The sequence below is a fragment of the Borostomias antarcticus genome (assembly GCF_949987555.1).
Source record: "Borostomias antarcticus genome assembly, chromosome: 3".
In the NCBI taxonomy this organism is placed as follows: domain Eukaryota; kingdom Metazoa; phylum Chordata; class Actinopteri; order Stomiiformes; family Stomiidae; genus Borostomias; species Borostomias antarcticus.
The window spans coordinates 21,874,024-21,898,763 of record NC_140236.1 but is presented as its reverse complement, the minus strand read 5'-3'; the positions used below and the strand labels follow the sequence as shown (position 1 = coordinate 21,898,763).

The 24,740-nt window shown below is 42.1% G+C and overlaps 1 protein-coding gene across 1 annotated transcript in view; it reads left to right on the top strand.

Moving 5' to 3' along the window:
* The window catches only part of parlb (presenilin associated, rhomboid-like b), a gene marked incomplete at its 5' end in the record, with an annotated part of 51,849 nt that extends 28,247 nt beyond the window's left edge, over positions 1-23,602 (top strand). The window contains 2 exons of the mRNA XM_084436075.1: positions 22,171-22,268; positions 23,047-23,602. Coding sequence (XP_084292201.1) covers positions 22,171-22,268; positions 23,047-23,167 — 219 coding nt within the window. The 3' untranslated portion in view covers positions 23,168-23,602. The remainder of the gene's footprint in view (positions 1-22,170; positions 22,269-23,046) is intronic.
* Between the last annotated feature and the right edge of the window lie 1,138 nt (positions 23,603-24,740).

Below are 24,740 nucleotides of genomic sequence, written 5' to 3'. Positions count from 1 at the left end.
TCGTAACACTGCAGGAGCAAGGGATGTGGCCTGAAACAAGGAAGTTGGGGGTCAGTAGGTTGGACAAGAGGTGTTAGAACAGGAAGGGGGGCCTCATGCATAGGGCCTGGAGCGGGGGCTGGTTGAGCCTGGGGGCCTGCCACGTGTGGATCAGGAAACAGCCTACATGTGCTTAGCAGATCATCATTATCTGGTGGAGGAATTAATAATAAGTTATTTGCAGTTGTCTCCCAGAGAGAAAAATAAGACCAGTTAATGTGGTTCTGTGACTTCTTACCTAGCTTAGTTGATTCAAAATTCTCCAGCTGTCCCTTCACTATTCCTAGCAACTTAACAGACAATGTATCTGACACAGGGGGAAAATCACTGTATTTAGCCCATACTGCAATTTGTTCACAAACAGAAGGACCAAATTCCATTGCAACAGTCCTGGCAGCACCAATTAAAATGTCTTGCTGTGGTGTGCTAGGAGTAGTGCCCATTTTCAAAGAAAGTATGAGAACGAAATACAAACAATGTCAAAAGTACAGTAAAAAAAAAACTAAACACGCTCACTCAACCAAATCCCTGCAGTGCTGAGAGATTTTTATAATTTTTTTCCTGTTTTTTTTTTCTTCTTTTGTTCAACAAAATGGCAGGCTCGGAAGACTATCCAAGAAGGTAGCAGAACAAAATGGTGGACCCTCAAAATGTTGGACCACGAGGAAAAACAGGAACTCTCTTTTTTTTTCACACAAGCAGCAAAACCGGACGTTAACCACGTGTGCACAAAGTTAGAAGAAAGTACTAACACGTGGGCTAATCAACATGTGGATGAACTAGCTAGCACGTGGAAGCTAGCATTGAAACAATAGAACAACGAAAAACATAGCTAACAGAGAAGATAGCTAGCTTGGAGCAGAACAAGAACAGTAGCCTAGCCAGAATGCAGCCAGCATGAAAATTAATCACAGAAACGTACACAAACCAAAACCAGCATAAAACAAAACACAGAGCATAAACATGGGTTTAACAGTAAACACAAAACAGGACCTGAAATCCCAATACAAGATCAACAAATACAGATCTACCTTGGTGTAGACTCAAACATACAATGGATCCAATATCTAAGAAGCCTCAGCTCCACATGAAACACAAAACGCAGGACGCAGCAAACAGCCAAATGTAGCCTACCCGCCGATGACAGACACGTCTACCACAAACACACACATCCAGGTCAGCAAACAAAACGAAACAAAATAAGGCCTTCACGACTTACCTAGCTAACCACCCGGGGATTCCAAATAAACTCTCGAAGTGTAACAGCCATCTCCGTGTTGTGCTCTTCACAACAGGAGTAGAATAGAAACAAAAATAACAAACCTCAGATAACATAGCCCCCTCGAGTCGCGGCAACCCCCACAACGCGGAACACAAACCAAAAATTCAAAAGAGAAGGCTTTCCGAAAGTGAACGCTGTGTAGTACTTCACGACGTTCTAAATGCGAACGCTAACAAAAACCCAACCCTGGTTCAGTTATATAGGTTTTTAAGCGGGCATGCGGCTCAAAAACCGTCTTTAGCTAACCAGGACACACGTGTGTAACACTGGCTCGAATAACCCTATTGTCTAAGTAATCACAGCTGAACAAATAAAGGGACCACTATAAACTAGATTCAAACGACGTACCAGATTTCAGCAAGTTCCAGACTGACCAGGGCCTCGGGGTAAAACCCTACCAGCTACGATAGCATCCCCGAGGTTGAGCTCCCGCGTCCTTGAGAAAGCACGCCACGCGTCCGTGTGATCAGCCCAAACAAGCCGAAAACCGAGCAGCCGTCCCAAAAGTGACTTACAAAAGCTCTCTTTTTTTCCTCGTCGCCAATTATTGTAAATTAAGATCTTACTTGGTTTATTTTAGATTTCAAAGAACACGCTGAGTGGTCGGTCAAGCTGGTTTTAAATAAAGACAATAGTTTATTCTATGTTACGATTCTGCAGAGTCGGACAAGAGCACAGGAAGTGAATCCGGGCTCGTGTGAGTTCACTTGAGGTTAGACATAAAGTAATAAATATGAAGTCATAGTTTCAGGATGAAGATGACAGGGAAGTGATGTCACACAGGAATAATTTGTAGGTTTAACAGACTGATCTATGAGAACGATCTACAAAGTTAGAACAACAGTTAAGTAGGAAAACTATTCTTGGAGTGAACACATGGGTGATGACTTGAAATTCATTCACACCAGATAGCCAACTGAAGATTTTTTTTTAAGTATTTGGAGCTTTTGCACACACTAACAAACTATTGGCTTACACCACACCAGGCATCTAAAAGGGGGGCTGTGATTGAAAGACGGGACACCCACAAAATAGTGGAATTGCTGAATGACACCCAAAAATCACCCAAAATGCGGGACGTCCCGGCCAATCCGGGACAGTTGGCAACCCTACTCTTGCCGTCTAATTTTATTTTTTCTCTTTTTTGGCACACCGCTCAGTTAAATCCGTTTAGATATTCTGGCTCACAGTGCGGTCTCTAATGACTGAAAGTGAAAGCAAGCGAGCTCGGGCCACGGGAAGGGGGTGGGGCTCTAAGCGGCCGCTTACTTTGCTTATAGGGTGGGCCGGCTCTGGGTGGGATCAACTACAGTGGATATGAGAGGTGCACGCAGTGTTTCACTGAAAACAACAGGCCATGAAAGAGTCACTTAACCGTAGTGTTAGCTGCAAAAGCGGACGGGACAATGATGAAGAAGATGGTGATGAGTAGGACATCATAGAGTATAGGCTACATTATTATCTGCTTCGCCTACTGTGTACAGTTCAATCATTTGTTAGCTAGGCTATTGTTAATGCAAATAGGTAACCGGTAGCCTACAGCATTCAGCAATTTGCCATTGTTACTTAAGATGCTATAACATAACTAATGCTTTAGGAGTTTTGTCTATCAGATGTACTTTTATTCAGGCAGCTGGTTTGTTAACATCTTTTTCAGACAAAATAAATACCGGTAGGCTTGAAATAACCTTTTTCGGCTTTCATCCTTTCTAGACCAGTATTTATAGGCTCTAGGCCTCTCTCTCCTGCATGAGGTTGTCCTAGCCTACTGTAGATGCGCTGTCTTGAAGCCAGATCAAATGAATGATTCATAATTTGTTTTTCGATAGCCTAATTTTTACACAGGTACAGATGTGGGAACATAAGAATGTAACTTGACCCGCGGTATTCTAACAGGCGCTTTACGGCCTTCCGCACCAGCGCTCACCTGCCCATAGGGGCGCAGTAATACCACTCATTGACCCATTGCTGAAGCTCATCTCGCACATTAGATGAGCCTACCGTTCTCAAACTCCTTGTTCTCTGTCTGGTTGTAATTTAATTATTACGAACAAAGCCTATCTATTTATAGTTTCTATCTCTGTAACTGTCGCCGGGTCTATATCTGTTAACTGTCGGGACAAGTAGATGTTTAATACATTAGGCTAACTGAGTGTTCTCATATGGAACATGGCATCAGGACGAGTAAGATGGCTAACGGAGATGACCAGAGATGTGTTTGAAATGGTTCACTCACTCCCTATTCCCTATTACCATGGATGTATTGAGTGCGACTCATAGTGAACTACATGGGGAATGATTTAACAGTTTTGGGACACTACATGGAATGTAACTGCGTAAGATATTCATGACTCAAACAAGCAGACGCGCCGATCACTGATGGCAGCAGGTTGAAATATCAGGTAGTATTCAGGTTCTATGTTTAGTTGAATGATAAATCCCATATAAATGGTTGGAATTCTAATGATGTGCAAGTGTGATTTTGTCAACTTTAGTGCTGTCTGCTAATTGCAGGCTGTGAAGCTGCACAATAAGACCGTGATGGCAAGTTAGCTCACGACAGCAGCTTCCATAATATTAACGGTAGCTGTCGGTGGCTAAAAAGCAGATAGCTATCTTTACAACGATGATTCCTGTAGCTATTTTGATTTTGATGCTATAATTCAACTTATGTTTCTCGGGCAGGAACGGAGACGAACTCGCATTAGCAGCAAAGCAGCTAGAGGAATGATCTTAACATTAGCTAACTGCTTGAGCTACTGCTAGCTACCGTCTTCTTCACTTCTCCTTCAGTAAAACATGACACCGTTGTGTTGTGGTATTGTGGAGGGCTTAGGCAGGAGCAGGAAGAGAAACCACTTTTGCCCCATATAAGTATAATAATGTTCTCATAAGCATTTTTCGATTGTAAAATTGTGTTCACTTGTTTTAGTTTGCAAACATATGCAATTTTCTTAGCATATCTACTGGCTACATGATAACATAGCTTTCAAGTTTCATGCGAGCAAGTCGTGCCTGCAAGCCAGGGAGAAATGACAGGAGACCGTGGCGGGACAAAAGTCTCATCCCGTAGAGGGACAGAAGTCGCATTGTGATGGCTTAGAACCAGAGGGTTGCGCGAGTGACATTTGGGCAGAATGTACAGGTGAAATGAAAGCTCTCGAAGAGATCTTAATAATGCTATTGGTCAACTTTGTATGTAGTTGTAATGTGAAAGATACATCTTGAATGCAGTCAAGACAAATTATTTTGCCTCTTAACTTTTGTCAAACCCCCTGGTTCCAGTCAATTGGATTATAGGCTATAGGCTACTTTCGTTTACAATGACATTACCTTATGAACACAAATAGCTTAACCTATAGGCCTACATAAAAACAATAGCCTAAAACCATGTTTATTTACAATGTATTTTCTTTCATTGATAGCATGCCAATAGTAAGGGTGAGGAAAACGACGCGCGGTCTCTTTAGCCCTGAGACCATCAGGCAGGCAGCTCAGGAGGTCGTTGAAGGCTATATATATTATTATGATATGTCTAATAATACATTTGTTGAAAGTACACAGGCTGATCTACTATACGGAATTGGACCGAGGAGTGTTCTCATATGGAACTAGGCTGCACACGCCCGCCCGCGACAAGAGCTGAATTGTAGTCAGCTTTCCCCGCTGCGCGCAGGACGCGTGCGTCCCCCGCTGATCCGAGCGAGAACGCAGGCGGAATGTCGCTCCCCGTCTGAAACGGCCTTGACTCCTGGAATCCCAAGGTCTTTCATATTGAAATTCTCTTGATGGTCTGGGAAGTTGCGAGACGTGTTAAGGGAGTGCATCAGTCGTGAGCCGTGACAGTAGACTACCAGCCTGCGCTGCGCTCAGCACAAAGTTGGATGAATGGATGGACTTATTGGAATCCTGGAAAATGTTTATTGCGCTCTAAAATCATGAAAGCATGAATGTAAAAATGCAGCAACAGAAGTAGTCTAGATGAGATGGTGGTTTAAATAAATGGCAACATGTAGCCTAGAGGAAAACATAAATTGAGACTGGTGATAATGCTGATAATCTACAGTAGGGCCTACCTCTGGCTGAGTTCATGGTGACAACCATTCATCTTTTACACATGGGCCTATACAATACTTGCACAATCTACTTTGGACGTTAAATCCATCCATCTATCAATCAAACTAGCGAATTCAATGGCCGGTCATGGCAAAGCACCCGCTAACGCAGGCTACCCCCCTCCGCACGATCCAGGGCTAGGAAACCGGTTCATCCAGTTTATTTGAATATAAAATAATTTGTGGGGGGGGGTTACAATAGTCTTGTCCAGGTTCGCTGGCGAGTGACGAGCTAGTCAGATGGCGCATGCATGTGTGGACATTGAAGGCCGATTCTGTAAAACCTAAAGAATAAAAGTAGACTACGTTCAACATTCATTGGAGTGGTCCAGTTGGATAGGCTAGTCTAATCTAATTGAGGACCTGTATTTTCAGTGTTTGCTGGTAGCGAATGCCACAGACAGACAGGGAGGAAATCTATTCGTTTCATTGTTTAATTGTTTGTGCTCTGTATGCACAAGATAGTTAATGTTCGGATATAATTGGCAGTAGGGCGGGAAAGAACCCTATCAAAGGCCAAGATTAGAAGGGATTTGAAGATGTAATTGGTCATTTTTAATGGGCCTACTTTATCTTTTGATTCCTATTTGAACGGACTGCCTCGATCAATGCAATGACTCTCCATGTTTTTCAGTTTTACCCTTTTCATCAATAAAACATCATTTTTACAACCATTTCTCATTGATTGAGAAGGCATTTAGAGCTGCCGGTCTATTAGCCTACATTCGGACTCAGAGGATGACATAACTGTTTATTGAGAAACAATTGCAGGCTGGGCTATATAAAGAAATACCACAATGCATGTAGTATAGATATATTACATTATGGTTAGGCTATAGCCTACACTTTATGGTAGACTGCCCTCTCGCTCGCTAAGCGGGCTACATTGTGGCTGTTTTGTTCATCGCAGAAGCCTATAGCCTAGGCTACACATAAAAAAATGTTTTTTTTTATATAGGCCTAGAAGGAATCAGAATATGTGGAAATTTAATTTTAGCCTATTTTAATACAATTCAAATTCTGCTTAGAGGGAATTATTTTCAACGGCATTATGACCTGAGCATAATTAATAATTATCTAAGTTAATATAGGCCTATGAGAACGCAACGCTTTTTACGATAGGCTAGGCCTATGCGTCTTGTGATTGTACTGTAGCCTAGGCTACAACTTAAGGCTTATTAGGCCCTATTGAATTCCTTTTATAGCCTACTAGGCTACTCATTATTATCGAATTATCTAGTTGATATATGAATAAAACAATAAGCCGTTTTAATGGCTATGGGCTACTAGTTGTAGCTATACACGAGTTGATGCGCTCTGCTCTTACGCACGGTTGAGGTGGCAGCTCAAATACACTTCGCACATATCCTCTGCTATAGCCTCTCACAGACAGCTAGGTGCACTTCATGCATTGGTAGACAGTTCTGCACTTGCTGCAGCTTGTCTTCACCATGCAGGTATTTTGGTGGGTATATTCTTCTGTGGACACTGCGAGGGGCGCCGCCGGTGGCTGCTTGGACGCCAGAGCGTGCAGCTCTTAAGCCAACTGGAGATGTCGCGTCTGGGGAGGCTCTGCGTCTCTCCACCAGTCCCCAGCGAGTCCAAGCTCCCCCAATGAATAATACTTATTTATAATAGCCTACGTAGCGCGAAACTGTGCATATAATAGGCTGTAGCCAGCGCGAAACTGCGCATTCCCTATAGCCGTTCATGGAACGGCTGGCGGCCGGTAAAAATAAATAAAAACATACACGATATTTTCTTATTTGAATGATCTTGAATATATATATATATTCAAGATAATTCAAATAACAAAATATTGTGTATATTGTGCATGTGAACGCACTCACTGTCAAACCTGCCGCTATCTATGCACACGATAGTTAATGTCCGGATATGATTGGCAATGAGTGATCTTTACTCATGGCGACTATGTAAATTTTGTATGGATCCACAAGTCGATCAAGCTTATTTTTTCTTTGTATCGTGCTGAAGCCATATAGCCTACTGCGCTCAGACTTGGCTACATTAGCTGGTGCCCCGTCTTCAAATTTACTTCCGGGGTTTACGAGTAGCCTACCAGTTGAATGCGTTCCAGAAACAAAACGCAAAACCCCCACGTTCACCATATCTTTACTTACAAATATATTTACAATACTGTTATTTTGCGCATTTGACCTAACAGCCACCACGTCTTGACCCGACGTCAGTTACCGAGATAGATAGGCTACTGTAGGCCTAGATATAGGTGTTCGTAATAATTAAATTACATCCAGATGGAGAAAACGTGTTTGAGAACAAGGTAATAATAACAATTAAACGTTATTTGTATAGCACCTTTCATACAGATAAATTCAGCTCAAAGTGCTTTACAACAGAGCATTTAAATTAGAGAATGTGAAACTTAATGATGCTTCATTCGTAGACTATAGGAGAAAAACACTGAGCCCAGCCTGCTAAATCTACTCAGACGCCGCCTGGCGGTGGTACATCACTTAAACGAAATAACACCCGTCTGAAATCCCACGAGATTTCCAACGGGATTTCCCTGCCAAATACCGCAAAGGTGAAATGCTGCAGCATGTGACATTTCTAACTTCCCACATCTGTTATATTCATACTGGTTTAAATAAACAATTTGAGAGTATTTCCCATCAAGTTTTGTAGGAAAGGAATTAAAGGCTTGTTCCATATAGACGCCTGTCCCAAATATAGGCCGGTTGAGTTCAGCGATTGAAGGAAATAAAAGCCCAGGCTATTAAAGCTACATGAGATAACTCGCCACTTTGGCAGCCCTCTGGTTGTGATAAAATTGGCACTGCGTTTTAAGAACCACACTTCCCACAATGCCCCACTCACTCGCTGTAATGATGGGACAAAATGATGATAAATGCACGTGGCGCAGACTGGGTTGGAAGATTGTAGCTACTTTCTGGAAGGATGGCTTCAATGCAGGTAAATACCGGTCTTCTTTCTTTTATGTGCATCTAGATACATTTGTGGGGCGAAGTGTTTGTTGTCTTCCTGATATTATGACATGCAAAACGTGTCACTTCCGTTTCCACCACAAGATTTTGGGCCAGTGTACTAGCCAGTACACCGAAATTCAAAGGCCAATTCATAAACTAATAGCAAGTAAAGGTGAATATGGAACCATAAAAAAGTTCTCATTGAGCTTTAATTGAAGTTTTACGTTAATACTCTCTCTGTCTGGGAAATGCTTCAGAATGAGCATAGAGCCTATTGCTGACCATCTTATTTTGATGTTTATTCCACTTGCCCTGTTAAGGGGAGACACGGTAGGTGAAAACATTGTTTTTCAACGCCCTGGTCAAATTTAAGATTTTGTGCTAGTTTGCTTCCATAACATGTCTTCTTTCATACTAGTGGAAATAAGACATCAACAATACGCATTTAGATGTTTATTTTACTTCATTTAGTCTGTTTGCGTCTGTAGATTCTTCCTAAAATCACCAAAAGTTAGCCTTTTTTCGGAACGTCTCGCAGCGTTTCTTTCGTTTTGACCCGGTCATGCCAGGTATCATTTGGATCTGGCTCTCGTGCACAATGTTATCGCAACCAAACCTGATAGTTAGGGCCCGAGCACACTGGCGGTGCGAGGCCCTATTGTATTTCGAAGGATTATTCTCCTCCTTCTCCTTCTCCTTCTCCTTCTTCTTCCAAAACAAATGCCTTTTTGGCGGCCTAAACATCGATGAAAACGGATGAAACTTTGCAGATACGTCAGTCCCGGTGAAAAATTTGATAATTCATGGGTGACGGAAATGGGCGTGGCAAAACGGCTCAAGAGCGCCCCCTGGAAAATTTTAAATGGCGAGCCCCACCTTCCAGTTTGATGTAGGCGAACGAAATTCGGTGGGCATATGTAGTTCATCGAGACACACTAAAATGTCTCTTAGGGCTATACCCAACATGCAACAGGAAGTCCGCAATTTTGCTCTTAATGTGCCATTTTCCCCTTGTTTTTACCATTTCCATGCCTCGTACTTTAACGAACTCCTCCTACAGATTTCATCCGATCAACTTCCTATTCGGTCAGCTTCATCTTAAGACCTTTGTGATCAAAAGTTATCAAAAAAATTGAGTTTTCACCAAACACCCTTGCCGTGGCGCCCCGCCAAAGTTTGACATTTCGCCATAAAACACGAAGTCCTCATAACTCCTCCATACATTATCCAATTTGTCCGATATATCTCACGCTTCATGACGGTTCTGTCCTGAACACATCTATGTGTCAGTATTGCATCATACTTATAGCGCCACCTATTGGTGAAACAGGAAGTCCTCATAACTCCTCCATACATTATCCAATTTGTCCGATATATCTCACGCTTCATGACGGTTCTGTCCTGAACACATCTATGTGTCAGTATTGCGTCATACTTATAGCGCCACCTATTGGTGAAACAGGAAGTCCTCATAACTCCTCCATACATTATCCAATTTGTCCGATATATCTCACGCTTCATGACGGTTCTGTCCTGAACACATCTATGTGTCAGTATTGCGTCATACTTATAGCGCCACCTATTGGTGAAACAGGAAGTCCTCATATCTCCTCCATACATAATCCAATTTGTCCCTATATCTCACGCTTCATGACGGTTCTGTCCTGAACACATCTATGTGTCAGTATTGCATCATACTTATAGTGCCACCTATTGGTGAAACAGGAAGTCCTCATAACTCCTACATACATTATCCAATTTGTCCGATATATCTCACGCTTCATGACGGTTCTGTCCTGAACACATCTATGTGTCAGTATTGCGTCATACTTATAGCGCCACCTATTGGTGAAACAGGAAGTCCTCATAACTCCTACATACATTAGCCAATTCGTCCGATATATCTCACGCTTCATGACGGTTCTGTCCTGAACACATCTATGTGTCAGTATTACATCATACTTATAGCGCCACCTATTGGTGAAACAGGAAGTCCCCATAACTCCTCCATACATTATCGGATTTGTCCGATATATCTCACGCTTCATGACGGTTCTGTCCTGAACACATCTGTGTCAGTATTGCGTCATACTTATAGCGCCACCTATTGGTGAAACAGGAAGTCCTCATAACTCCTACATACATTATCCAATTCGTCCGATATATCTCACGCTTCATGACGGTTCTGTCCTGAACACATCTATGTGTCAGTATTGCATCATACTTATAGCGCCACCTATTGGTGAAACAGGAAGTCCTCATAACTACTACATACATTATCCAATTTGTCCGATATATCTCACGCTTCATGACGGTTCTGTCCTGAACACATCTATGTGTCAGTATTGCGTCATACATATAGCGCCACCTATTGGTGAAACAGGAAGTCCTCACAACTCCTCCATACATTATCCAATTTGTCCGATATAGCTCACGCTTCATGACGGTTCTGTCCTGAACACATCTATGTTTCAGTATTGCGTCATACGTATAGCGCTACCTATTGGTGAAACAGGAAGTCCTCATAACTCCTGCATACATTATCCGATTTGCACCAAATTGCTGACGCTTCATGAAGGTGGCCTTCTGAACCCATCTATGTGTCGGTATTGAGTCACACTCACAGCGCCACCTACTGGTGAAACAGGAAGTCCTCATAACTCCTACATACATTAGCCAATTCGTCCGATATATCTCACGCTTCATGACGGTTCTGTCCTGAACACATCTATGTGTCAGTATTACATCATACTTATAGCGCCACCTATTGGTGAAACAGGAAGTCCCCATAACTCCTCCATACATTATCGGATTTGTCCGATATATCTCACGCTTCATGACGGTTCTGTCCTGAACACATCTATGTGTCAGTATTGCGTCATACTTATAGCGCCACCTATTGGTGAAACAGGAAGTCCTCATAACTCCTACATACATTATCCAATTCGTCCGATATATCTCACGCTTCATGACGGTTCTGTCCTGAACACATCTATGTGTCAGTATTGCATCATACTTATAGCGCCACCTATTGGTGAAACAGGAAGTCCTCATAACTACTACATACATTATCCAATTTGTCCGATATATCTCACGCTTCATGACGGTTCTGTCCTGAACACATCTATGTGTCAGTATTGCGTCATACATATAGCGCCACCTATTGGTGAAACAGGAAGTCCTCACAACTCCTCCATACATTATCCAATTTGTCCGATATAGCTCACGCTTCATGACGGTTCTGTCCTGAACACATCTATGTTTCAGTATTGCGTCATACGTATAGCGCTACCTATTGGTGAAACAGGAAGTCCTCATAACTCCTGCATACATTATCCGATTTGCACCAAATTGCTGACGCTTCATGAAGGTGGCCTTCTGAACCCATCTATGTGTCGGTATTGAGTCACACTCACAGCGCCACCTACTGGTGAAACAGGAAGTCCTCATAACTCCTACATACGTTATCCGATTTACTCAACATTTCTCACGCTTCATCAAGGTACCGTCCTGAACACATCTATGCTTCGGTATTGAGTCACGCCTAGAGCGCCACCTACTGGTGACAGGAAGTTTCTCTCAGTACTGCACACCGCCAAAGTTTGATATTTCGCCATAAAACACGAAGTCCTCATAACTCCTCCATACATTATCCAATTTGTCCGATATATCTCACGCTTCATGACGGTTCTGTCCTGAACACATCTATGTGTCAGTATTGCATCATACTTATAGCGCCACCTATTGGTGAAACAGGAAGTCCTCATTACTCCTCCATACATTATCCAATTCGTCCAATATATCTCACGCTTCATGAAGGTTCTGTCCTGAACACATCTATGTGTCAGTATTGCGTCATACTTATAGCGCCACCTATTGGTAAAACAGGAAGTCCTCATAACTCCTCCATACATTATCCGATTTGTCCGATATATCTCACGCTTCATGACGGTTCTGTCCTGAACACATCTATGTGTCAGTATTGCGTCATACTTATAGCGCCACCTATTGTTAAAACAGGAAGTCCTCATAACTCCTCCATACATTATCCGATTTGTCCGATATATCTCACGCTTCATGACGGTTCTGTCCTGAACACATCTATGTGTCAGTATTGCGTCATACTTATAGCGCCACCTACTGGTGAAACAGGAAGTACTCATAACTCCTACATATGTTATCCGATTTACTCCAAATTGCTCATGCTTGATGAAGGTCGCATCTTGAACACTTCTGTAAGTCAGTATTGCGTCATACCTACAGCGCCACCTACTGGTGAAACAGGAAGTCCTCATAACTCCTACATACGTTATCCAATTTACTCAACATTTCTCACGCTTCATCAAGGTACCGTCCTGAACACATCTATGCTTCAGTATTGAGTCACGCTTAGAGCGCCACCTACTGGTGACAGAAAGTTTCTCTTAGTACTGCACACCGAAATAGCACACCCTTTAACGGCGACTCAATACCGAAGCATAGATGTGTTCAGGACGGTACCTTGATGAAGCGTGAGAAATGTTGAGTAAATTGGATCACGTATGTAGGAGTTATGAGGACTCCCTGTTTCACCATGAGGTGGCGCTATAAGTATGACACAATACTGACACATAGATGTGTTCAGGACAGAACTGTCATGAAGCATGAGACATATCGGACAAATCGGATTATGTATGGAGGAGTTATGAGGACTTCCTGTTTCACCAATAGGTGGCGCTATAAGTATGACGCAATACTGACACATAGATGTGTTCAGGACAGAACCGTCATGAAGCGTGAGATTTATCGGACAAATTGGATAATGTATGGAGGAGTTATGAGGACTTCGTGTTTTATGGCGAAATGTAAAACTTTGGCGGGGCGCCACGGCAAGGGTGTTTAATGGAAACTAAAAATTTTTGATAACTTTTGATCACAAAGGTCTTAAGATTAAGCTGACCCGATATGAAGTTGATCGGATGAAATCTGTAGGAGGAGTTCGTCAAAGTACGAGGCATGGAAATGGTCAAAACAAGGACAAAATGGCACATTAAAAGCAAAATGGCGGCCTTCGTGTTGCATGTTGGGTATAACTCCAAGAGACATTTTAGTGTGTCTCGATGAAATACATATGCCCACCGAATTTCGTTCGCCTACATCAAACTGAAAGGTGGGGCTCGCCATTTTAAATTTTCCAGGGGGCGCTCTTGAGCCGTTTTGCCACGCCCATTTCCGTCACCCATGAATTATCAAATTTTTCACCGGGCCTGACGTATCTGCAAAGTTTCATCCGTTTTCATCGATGTTTAGACCGCCAAAAAGGCATTTGTTTGGGGAGAAGAACAAGAAGGTAGAATAACTAGTGCTGCGAGCAGCAGTGAGCGGGCCCTCGCACCCCACGCGTGTCGGGGTGCTGCGCCGTTAAAGGCTGTGCTATTTCGGTGTGCAGTACTGAGAGAAACTTCCTGTCACCAGTAGGTGGCGCTCTAGGCGTGACTCCATACCGAAGCATAGATGTGTTCAGGACGGTACCTTGATGAAGCGTGAGAAATGTTGAGTAAATCGGATAACGTATGTAGGAGTTATGAGGACTTCCTGTTTCACCAGTAGGTGGCGCTGTAAGTGTGACTCAATACCGACACATAGATGGGTTCAGAAGGCCACCTTCATGAAGCGTCAGCAATTTGGTGCAAATCGGATGATGTATGCAGGAGTTATGAGGACTTCCTGTTTCACCAATAGGTGGCGCTATAAGTATGACGCAATACTGACACATAGATGTGTTCAGGACAGAACCGTCATGAAGCGTGAGATAAATCGGACAAATCGGATAATGTATGGAGGAGTTATGAGGACTTCCTGTTTCACCAATAGGTGGCGCTATAAGTATGACGCAATACTGACACATAGATGTGTTCAGGACAGAACCCTCATGAAGCGTGAGATATATCGGACAAATCGGATAATGTATGGAGGAGTTATGAGGACTTCCTGTTTTACCAATAGGTGGCGCTATAAGTATGACGCAATACTGACACATAGATGTGTTCAGGACAGAACCGTCATGAAGCGTGAGATATATCGGACAAATTGGATAATGTATGGAGGAGTTATGAGGACTTCCTGTTTTACCAATAGGTGGCGCAATAAGTATGATGCAATACTGACACAAAGATGTGTTCAGGACAGAACCGTCATGAAGCGTGAGATATATCGGACAAATTGGATAATGTATGGAGGAGTTATGAGGACTTCCTGTTTCACCAATAGGTGGCGCTATAAGTATGACGCAATACTGACACATAGATGTGTTCAGGACAGAACCGTCATGAAGCGTGAGATATATAGAACAAATTGGATAATGTATGGAGGAGTTATGAGGACTTCCTGTTTCACCAATAGGTGGCGCTATAAGTATGACGCAATACTGACACATAGATGTGTTCAGGACAGAACCGTCATGAAGCGTGAGATATATGGGACAAATTGGATAACGTATGTAGGAGTTATGAGGACTTCCTGTTTCACCCGTAGGTGGCGCTGTAAGTGTGACTCAATACCGACACATAGATGGGTTCAGAAGGCGACCTTCATGAAGCGTCAGCAATTTGGTGCAAATTGGATGATGTATGCAGGAGTTATGAGGACTTCCTGTTTCACCAATAGGTGGCGCTATACGTATAACGCAATACTGACACATAGATGTGTTCAGGACAGAACCGTCATGAAGCCTGAGCTCTATCGGACAAATTGGATAATGTATGGAGGAATTATGAGGACTTCCTATTTCACCAATAGGTGGCGCTATAAGTATGACGCAATACTGACACATAGATGTGTTCAGGACAGAACCGTCATGAAGCGTGAGATATATCGGACAAATCCGATAATGTATGGAGGAGTTATGGGGACTTCCTGTTTCACCAATAGGTGGCGCTATAAGTATGATGCAATACTGACACATAGATGTGTTCAGGACAGAACCGTCATGAAGCGTGAGATATATCGGACAAATTGGATAATGTATGGAGGAGTTATGAGGACTTCGTGTTTTATGGCGAAATGTCAAACTTTGGCGGGGCGCCACGGCAAGGGTGTTTGGTGAAAACTCAATTTTTTTGATAACTTTTGATCAGAAAGGCCTTAAGATGAAGCTGACCCGATATGAAGTTGATCGGATGAAATCTGTAGGAAGAGTTCGTCGAAGTACGAGGCATGGAAATGGTCAAAACAAGGACAAAATGGCACATTAAAAGCAAAATGGCGGCCTTCCTGTTGCATGTTGGGTATAGCTCCAAGAGACATTTTAGTGCGTCTCGATGAACTACATATGCCCTCCGAATTTCGTTCGCCTACATCAAACTGAAAGGTGGGGCTCGCCATTTTAGATTTTCCAGGGGGCGCTCTTGAGCCGTTTTGCCACGCCCATTTCCGTCACCCATGAATTATCAAATTTTTCACCGGGACTGACGTATCTGCAAAGTTTCATCCGTTTTCATCGATGTTCAGGCCGCCTAAAAGGCATTTGTTTGGAGTAAAGAAGGAGAAGGAGAAGGAGAAGAAGGAGAAGGAGAAGAATAATAATCCTTCGAGTTTCAATAGGGCCTCGCACCGCCAGTGCTCGGGCCCTAATAATCCTTCGAGTTTCAATAGGGCCTCGCACCGCCAGTGCTCGGGCCCTAATAATAATCCTTCGAAATTCAATAGGGCCTCGCACCGCCAGTGCTCGGGCCCTAACTAAATGGAAAGGTTTACATTTATGAGATATAAAGTGCCTATTCGCGCAAGTTGTCATTAGCCGGTGCTAGCATGTCCAGTGAGCAGCAGGGGGATGAGGCTAGCGTTAGCATGTCCAGTGAGCAGCAGAGAGATGCGGCACGTTTGAATGAGCTGATAACTGGGTTGATTTGTCCTAATTGTGCAGGGACTGGTCTTAAAATTAACATAGATCCTCAGAAGAGTGGGTTCTGTAGTACTTTGCTCTTAGAGTGCAGTCTTTGTGAGAAATGGCTATCGCAAAAGTGTCTACACATCGACTCGGCTTCATGATACAACTAGGAATGATGTTGCATTTAATGTCAATGTGAGGATGGTCCTCTTAGCGGACGAGTTAGGGTTGGGGTATGCAGTTCTCCAAAAGATTAGTTAAGTGTTGGATCCCAGGGCTTCATCTGAAAACGTATCAGAAACATGACAAGAGGGTGACAGGTAGGCTATTGAAACGTGTTCCCTCTCTCTCTCTCTCTCTCTCTCTCTCTCTCTCTCTCTCTCTAATAATATCAGAAGCCTATACATATGCACAGTAGTCTCCCTCTCTCTACCTGTGGCATTTTTACATGCATCCATAAACTGACCAAATAAACTGTTTTAATTTCAGTTGCTGAAATAGAGAGAGGTCTGGAGTCCTTGCACAGAAGCAGAGAGCAGATTAGGCAGGCAGATGTGGACCCAGAGGTAGGTAAGCTGGCTGCCAATAAATGCAAAATGTTACAAAATGATTACAGTTATTGAGAATTATTACAATAATTCTCAATAACCAGTGTTCAGTGGACAACATGAAGGCGGCAATATGGGGTAGTCTGCTTCACTGATGACAACCCCATGCGCACCAGGAACATATTGTGGTTTTAGGACAGTTTTGTGGACTGCAGCAGTCAGTTAGACAGTTTTGTGGATAGCTAGTGTGGTGCCATCTGAGGAGTGACTCTGTAGACCTATGACGGCGTAGCTTGATGTCTCCTATGGTGTTGCTTTTGACGATGGTTATATCACTTGTTTGTTTGGCAATCTATATTAAGCTTCTATTGGTGTTTACCCTGCATTGTTTACCACATCTTGTCCTGTGTATTTATGAATCAGCTTACTCTTCATGTTCATTCATTCATTCATTCATTCATGTTTTCTCCATGTAAAACACTTAAAAAAACACAAAAAGTTAGATAATCTGTTTTCTCATGCATGTCCTCGTCAAATGTGTCTATCTTTGTCCATGATCTGTTTAACAAAATGATACAAGCTTTCTAAAAGGGAATGTTCTCTTCCCTACTAACATTGTCTCGTCTCTAGTCTCGTCTTACTAACACCCCACTCGTGGGCTGTACCTTGACGTGTTGAGTGGGCTTCCAACTAAACAGGTCTTGCTTCTCTATACAAAATGTCTACTCCTGGACTATTCTGAATCCACAACATGCTGTGTTATTCAATTTTCAGTTTCTATGTATTTTCAGATGTTGTGTAATGTTGTTACTAATGATGTGATTGGATACTGTGTTTGTAAATATTGGTTTACAATGCAAATGTATGGTTTTTTACAATACAAATGTTCAAAGCCCGTTTTCTCAAAATGAGTTATTTCTCATCTTAGGGACATCAAAACCACCACTTGAGTAGCACCTACATACACCTAACTTTCTAGTTTTGTTCCAATCCATATTCTGAAGGGTTTGGCCAAGGGGGATTTTTTAAATTTCATTCATAGCCAGTTTATCCCTAAAACATGGCAAAAATTGGTCTTTTTATCACTGTTGACAGTATTTTATGATTTCTGAAGTGAAGAAAAGATATATCAAAAATCCCCCTTGAACAAAGTTTTGAATAGGGATATGTGAACAAAATGAAACAAGAATTTAGAATCTGGCTTGAACCAGTTTAAAAAATTGATGTCCCGAAATTATGCAAATTAGCGCATATTTAGCGCATATAATGCCTAATTTGCATATTTATCCATACGATTTCAGAAAACTTGTAATACAAAAAAGATGCTCCTTAATGTACCCAACAAACTGGGGGAGTTTGATGGTGATACCTATTAAGGATTTTTTTTTTTCATTTCACCTGGGTTGTCTCCCCTTAAAGCTTTTATTTAAATGCAAGTATCTCAATGAAAATGTATTACTAATTTGACCCACCAGGACTGTTGATAACTGTGCATACATGTAGACAAAGTGCTGTTAGGCCTACTAGGCCTAAATCAAATTGTTCATAATCACTATAGTAGCAAGTAGGCTAGCGATTGAGTCCAGTCAAATTACCATGTAAGTGTTCGGCTGTTGTCTACTTTTAATTAGTCTCTCTCCAGACTCAAATATTAAGTTGAATCGCTGCGCTCCGCATACTACATAATAGAGTCTGTGCCACTTTGTCACCCAAGCTGGTGTTCTGCGGGCGTATCGATGGGTCAAAATTGAAAGAGTGACAGGTCGTAGCAGCAAATGAGAGACGCTAGCCCAGGTTAGATGGGCGGGGCCAGGTTGGGTGGGAGTGCCTGATCGTGAAAGTCGTTACTGATTGGTGTCGCCGGGATTCCGGCACTACCAATGAATTGGCAGGATTTGAACATCAGCTTTTTGCATGAAGTGTCCCAGACCCATAGAGATCTGCAGCATGCAGTAACGTAGTTAGCGTAGCTTACGTAGTGTATCAGTGAAAGAACTCTCATGGGTCTGGCATTGAGTATTGATTAACCCTCTAGAAAAGGCTACTCTAGAAAATGCTTGATGCTTGATTTAAGCAGTCATGTCTGTGTTCACTGCTGTGAGATACATTTAGAATAGATTAACTCCCATTCAAATAAATAAGTTTATCTTCCAAGGCTAACTGGAATCTGTTGGCTCGCTCTTTCTCCCCACTTGAGTGGACATCGTTTGTCTTGCGAATTCGGTTAACAGATAAATTCACATTAGCCTATATGTGTCAAAATGCAGTAGCCCACATCAGCATAGTTGCGTTGAGTCTCTTGCCTGGATACACTAGGCCTACCTCAGCTCATTCATTCAATTTATCATTCATTGTAAACTGGATTTAACCCTCTTAGCGCCAAAGTCGCATTTCTGCGACAAGCTGCGTTACTGAGTAAAACAGTGATTTTATGATATTTACACGCTGAAACCTCGATTTTCCCGCCACCACTAGATGGCAGACATGTATAACTTTGCTCTCGATTCAGTATGACACCATCTTCCAATGCAATATATTTGAGAAAATCTCATTACGAGTTCCCTATTTTATACACGGGGCGCGCCAGCGCTCCTAAATACCATATGTTCTTTAGGACGGCATATTTCTGAAATAGTTTGACCTAGAGACAAGCGGTTTTTTACCTGTAAAAGTAGACAAATTGCGCTGTCTGGCAAGCTTCAGTTTATTCATTTGTGTAGCCGACTTCCGTATTTACGTCCAACCACAAAGTTGTAAACTATGGGGATAGGTTGCTTTGCCTAGTGCAGTAGCCTACTTTGTCTATCCCTGTGGATATGGATATACAACTACTCGAAAATACCAGGATGGAGAGTTCGATTGTGCAAGATAGTCTACAGTCTAAAGTTTAGTTTTTGCGTCGTGTTTGTACAAATAACACATCCCATGTACAACAAAATAATCTCGACAAATCTAGCGACTTTTCCTGGTCATTTGGGAATGATTGAGATGACAAATCCCTGCGCATTCCGTGGTTCACGTTACAACCGATTTCCCCAGAGCTGAGGGTAAGTCTCATCCTCTCCATGACACTCGGCCAGTCTGACTATAGCGTCATATTTCCAGATCAGACACCGCGGCCGCTCTGAGGAAGAGCAGCCTGCAAATGAATCGCGCGCGAACAACTTATGACCAATCACAACAATGATTTTGTACAGTTACAGTAAGCACAGTATATTTACAGATATGTTTTTGTCCTCTCTCACGTTTACTATAAATACACACGATGTTCATTCAGTTGTGGGTTGAGCGGAGCAGAGTTATTGAGAGAGCGAGTCAGCAGAATTGAGTAGATTATTGCGTTGGAAAAACGCCAAATGGCTGCCATAAGGTTCAATTGTGAGCAGGTTTTGGATATTTGTCCATGGGGCTGGTAGAGAAATCAGAGATTGAGGATTACTGGGCACAGTTTTGGCCAACTTTTACACCTGGATTTGGCAAAGTGATCTAGGAACAGATTTGAAATCATCCCGTCATTTCTGCATTTTGTAAACATTGATGAGTAGGCCTATGTTGAGAGGGGACAGCAGGGGCAGTGTGGGGTGGCTCTGTGTGCTGTGCCTAGCAATGAGAGGTACCACACTCTGAAAAACTAAACAGTGTCACCTGGATAGATAGGTACACTGGATAGATAGGTACACAGGCCTCTGCGGCTAAGAGACGCCTTCTGTTTACATGAGTGATGCTACTATGTGGCATAGTAATTAGTTTGTTTACTACTGTTGGCTTACCATTTACTGTTTTCCTGTTCATTTGATATTTGGATAACATAACAAATGGACAGAGGTGGGGAAATTTGTTGAAATAAGTTCAAATTGATTCAAAATATCCCATATGTCCTTGAAAAATGGCATAATTCAAGTTGGCCGCCACCCTATGACAACATAATATGCAAATTAGTTGGATACATTTAGACCCAACATAAACTTTGGATCATTCTCAACATTTGTCTCATTTACAGTGAGTCTCTATCTCTAACCACTTTAAAGCCACACTCTTTTGAAATTTAGATGTCAAAATATTGTTTAAAAAAAAAAAAACCTGGCGCCAAGAGGGTTCAAACGATTTGATTTTCTCTATGCGGGCTATGGTATATATGGTATATATTGTTCATAGGCTGCATTTACACTGCCTGGTTGAAGTGACCCAATTCCGTTTTTTTGCTCATATGTGGCACGTATCCGATATGTATTACGCACGTGTAAGCAGGAAAAAATCACATAGAATCGGATATTCTCCGTTTCAGGCCTCAATCATATGTGGAAATAAATCAGATATGAATCAGATCGGCTAATGTGACTGTCGTCTAAGCGGACAGAACGGATATTCCCTGTCATTGCGATTCGCACGTCATTGAAACCTGACGTGTTCTGAGTTAGCAATGAAAAGAGGCTTGCTTATTAATCTACTTTCGTCAAATCTATCCATTGGAAAACATATTTTTTTATCCAGGCATCTTAGTTTTATCAGTATAATTGTGACTAAACATGTTTTGTTTGCTAGTAGGTGGTATTCATTCTTTTCACACGCGATGGGCAGCCAGGCGAAATAGCTCCAGGGGACCTGGTCACAGGCGAGTTGAACAGCTGTCCACCCAGAGACGGGATCTCTCATTGCGGCATGAAGTTCGCGGCTAACTCTGCCGAGCTCGGGGGGCTCACAGGCTAGTGCGGAGATCTATTACCAGTATGCTGATTATAGTGGAATTGCTGAATGACAGTTTATCATTTTTTCTGAAAGTTCACTTCAGCATAGGCTCAATCGTGGATCAAGATCTAGTGCAAGTTCAAACTTTGCGTACCACTAACACAATAAGATGTGTTATATCATTACACACGTTTTGATGTGATTTTTCTGAATAGGTCACATTCCACCCTAACGTTACCAGTCCCTCACTAATCTAGGTAATCAAGTCGCTACGCTGCCACTAGAAGTTGCTTGATTTACGATGCCTCCTGGTGGATAGTGTGCAACAGTGTAGGAAAAGACATTGGTGGATCCCGCTGATGCCAAGGTGCTGCCTCGCTGTCGCGTTGAGCCAGTTCCAAAATAAGAGGCACTGTATCGTATCGTAAGATGAGTATCGTTACACCCCTACTATATGGGTGTACACTTTGTGTACTTAACTGTATGCCCATAGAGATCCATTGTGTACTTAGCTGTGACATGAGCAATGAGCATTAATATCTCAAGAGTGTACAGTCTGTCAAAAGGACCATATGGACCATTGTATATGATCATAAATAATCTTATAACAGGGTTTATAATGCTAAATACTAAACTACTCTAAATCTTTTTCCCATTTTTTCAGGCATTGAAAGGTATTCTGGTAATGGACACAGCAGGGCTAGTTTTTGGATGGAGGTTCTTTGACCACGCTGCCCATCTAGGGGGAGCTCTCTTTGGCATGTAAGTTACCTTTTACTGTCCATATAAGTCACATATTTTACTGCCTGCTTAAATGTGCAGTAGTAGGTGGTTTGTGATTTCCTGTTAAGACTTGGAAATCTTTTTAAAGATTTTGAAAAATGCATCCAAGAAAATCCCCGTCCCTCCCTTCAGGCCTCCTTCCAGCAGAGCTCCAGACTAGCATTTCACACTTGGTGGCAGTAGTACATCAGTAGGACATCAGTAGTACATCATTTGGTTGCACAAAGACTGGGTGATTGCAGCTCAGCTTTTTTGGAGGTAGTTTATATGAAAGTACAAACAAATCTAAAATGGTAATGCAACAATGAAAGTGCAAGGTGTGCACGGTGCAACAATTTATTTCTATTAGCATACTAATGAACTGAAATAAAAGTGTTCTTATTAAAAGTGTATGATCAATAACTTAAATTAATATTAAATAAATAAAACGGCTTTAAAGGGGTCCACATTTGCAAAACTAACTTTTTCATTGTTTTTGCAAACTGGGGGAAAACAAATGACATTCGCTTGGCAGATAGCAATCATTTCAAGTTGGCAACTCAAAATAATTTGACGCCCTTATTACAGTCCTGCAGCTTCCACAGATTGCAGATGTATTTCATTTTAGTGTCGGAGCACTTTATTTATTGATTGCTGTGAAAATGTAATGAAAATTGCAGAAATAGAACAAAAAGTGCTTCTGAGCCAAACCGCATACTGCACCTTTAACAGATCTGACCATATTTCTCAACTCTGGCTTAATTTCCTTTTCCTGCAGCTGGTACATCATGTATGGCCATGAGCTCATATGGAAGAATCGGGAGCCCTTGGTGAAGATTTGGCATGATCTGCGGACTAAGGGTCCAGGTGGGGGAGCCAATGGTGGAGGCTCACTATAGAACAGACTATGAGGAAATATACTCTTGCGGGTATTTATAATGGTATGATAATAGACTTTATAATGTACAGTTATCTTAGTAGATGAAATAATGTCTTTGTTATATGAAATTAATACATTATTTAAATGTGACTTTCTGACTTCTGAGTCATTTTGCTTTAGTCATCTTCAGCTTTATTTTTGTCTGTGTTGGGTTTCCCTCTGTTCTTACTGTGATTGGATTTCAATACTCGTCATGTTTTGTTAACAGAAAACACACTGGTCTTTCAAACACAGAGAAAGAATAGACTTTGGTCCCCTTCAGTCCTCCACCAGTAACCATTGACTACTCTATGCCGTAAAACCATAAAGCTGTAAGGAGCAGGAATTATAATTTGCTGTTGATTAATGAATACCTTATTAATGAATACCTTATTCGGAGGAGATACATTTACAGCTAGACATCAGTTAAGACATGTTTGGTTGCTCATTCAATGTGAAATGCATTTTGAGTTCTTCAAAGGATTCATTACTTACCCAGCAAGCACGGACGGACCCGGACCGAATCAAGACAAGCCCGATTGGGGCCAGCTCAAGTCATATCGTTACTAGTCAGATCTGGCCAAAATAAATACTAGAGAAAAAAACGTTGGCACAGAAATCTACACAAGGATAACTAAATGAAACGCAGGAAGGACCCAGACAATCCACCTAGCACCAGCCGTAGCTACGGGACTTTGTTTCTTGGGCTAAATCCGGTCTGCCCGTCCTGGCTTTAGTTTAGCCAAAAAATAAGTCGGTGAAAATTGGGCTGTTTAGTCCATCTGATTTGTTCCAAATTTAGTCCAAGAGGGGACATATGTTTCCGTTTGATAATACGTTTTGCTCGATATTTCTCCAAAGTCATATTGCACAGGCGAAATGTGGTCTACATGAATTTCAATTGACGATACCCACGGGCAGCACTTCTAGGTTCAAATTACATTTTTCACTAAGTGAAATAGTGATGACAACATGTAAAGGCTTTGTGCTTGGTATTCATACAATGGCCTGGTGGTCAAGCAGTAGAGTAGTTTATGAGTTAGAGTCCTGGCAACGGAAGCTTTTCAACTCGCCTGTCACTGGCTTCCTGGAGGAATTTAGGCCTCACGCTCTATCTTCATTGGACACAATTGAAAAAAGGCACTGGTGCTCAGAAAAAGGTGCTATGTGGACTACACTGCAAGACACAAGTCTACTCTTTCCAGCTGTGTGTAAAACAACAAAATAATCATAGTTGTGAATAAAGTTGCATTCACAATATGTTTTCAATGACTTGACTTATTGTGTTGACATTGTGAATCAACGCAACCACTTTATCCCTGTGTGCCCATTCTGTGATATAAAGTGGGGTGGCATTCTCTCCTCTATGAGCACCACAAGTCAATCCTCACTAGCTTCTGACCAAAATGCCATGGCAATGAAAATCCTGAAGTTCTCCAAGCTGTTTTTGAAATGCAGCAGTGGAAATAATACAATACCTCCTCTTATTTCTCATCTTGTACTTGCGCCTCCTTCCGTTCCTTTCCCCTCCAGTGTGAAACTGCACAGTACGT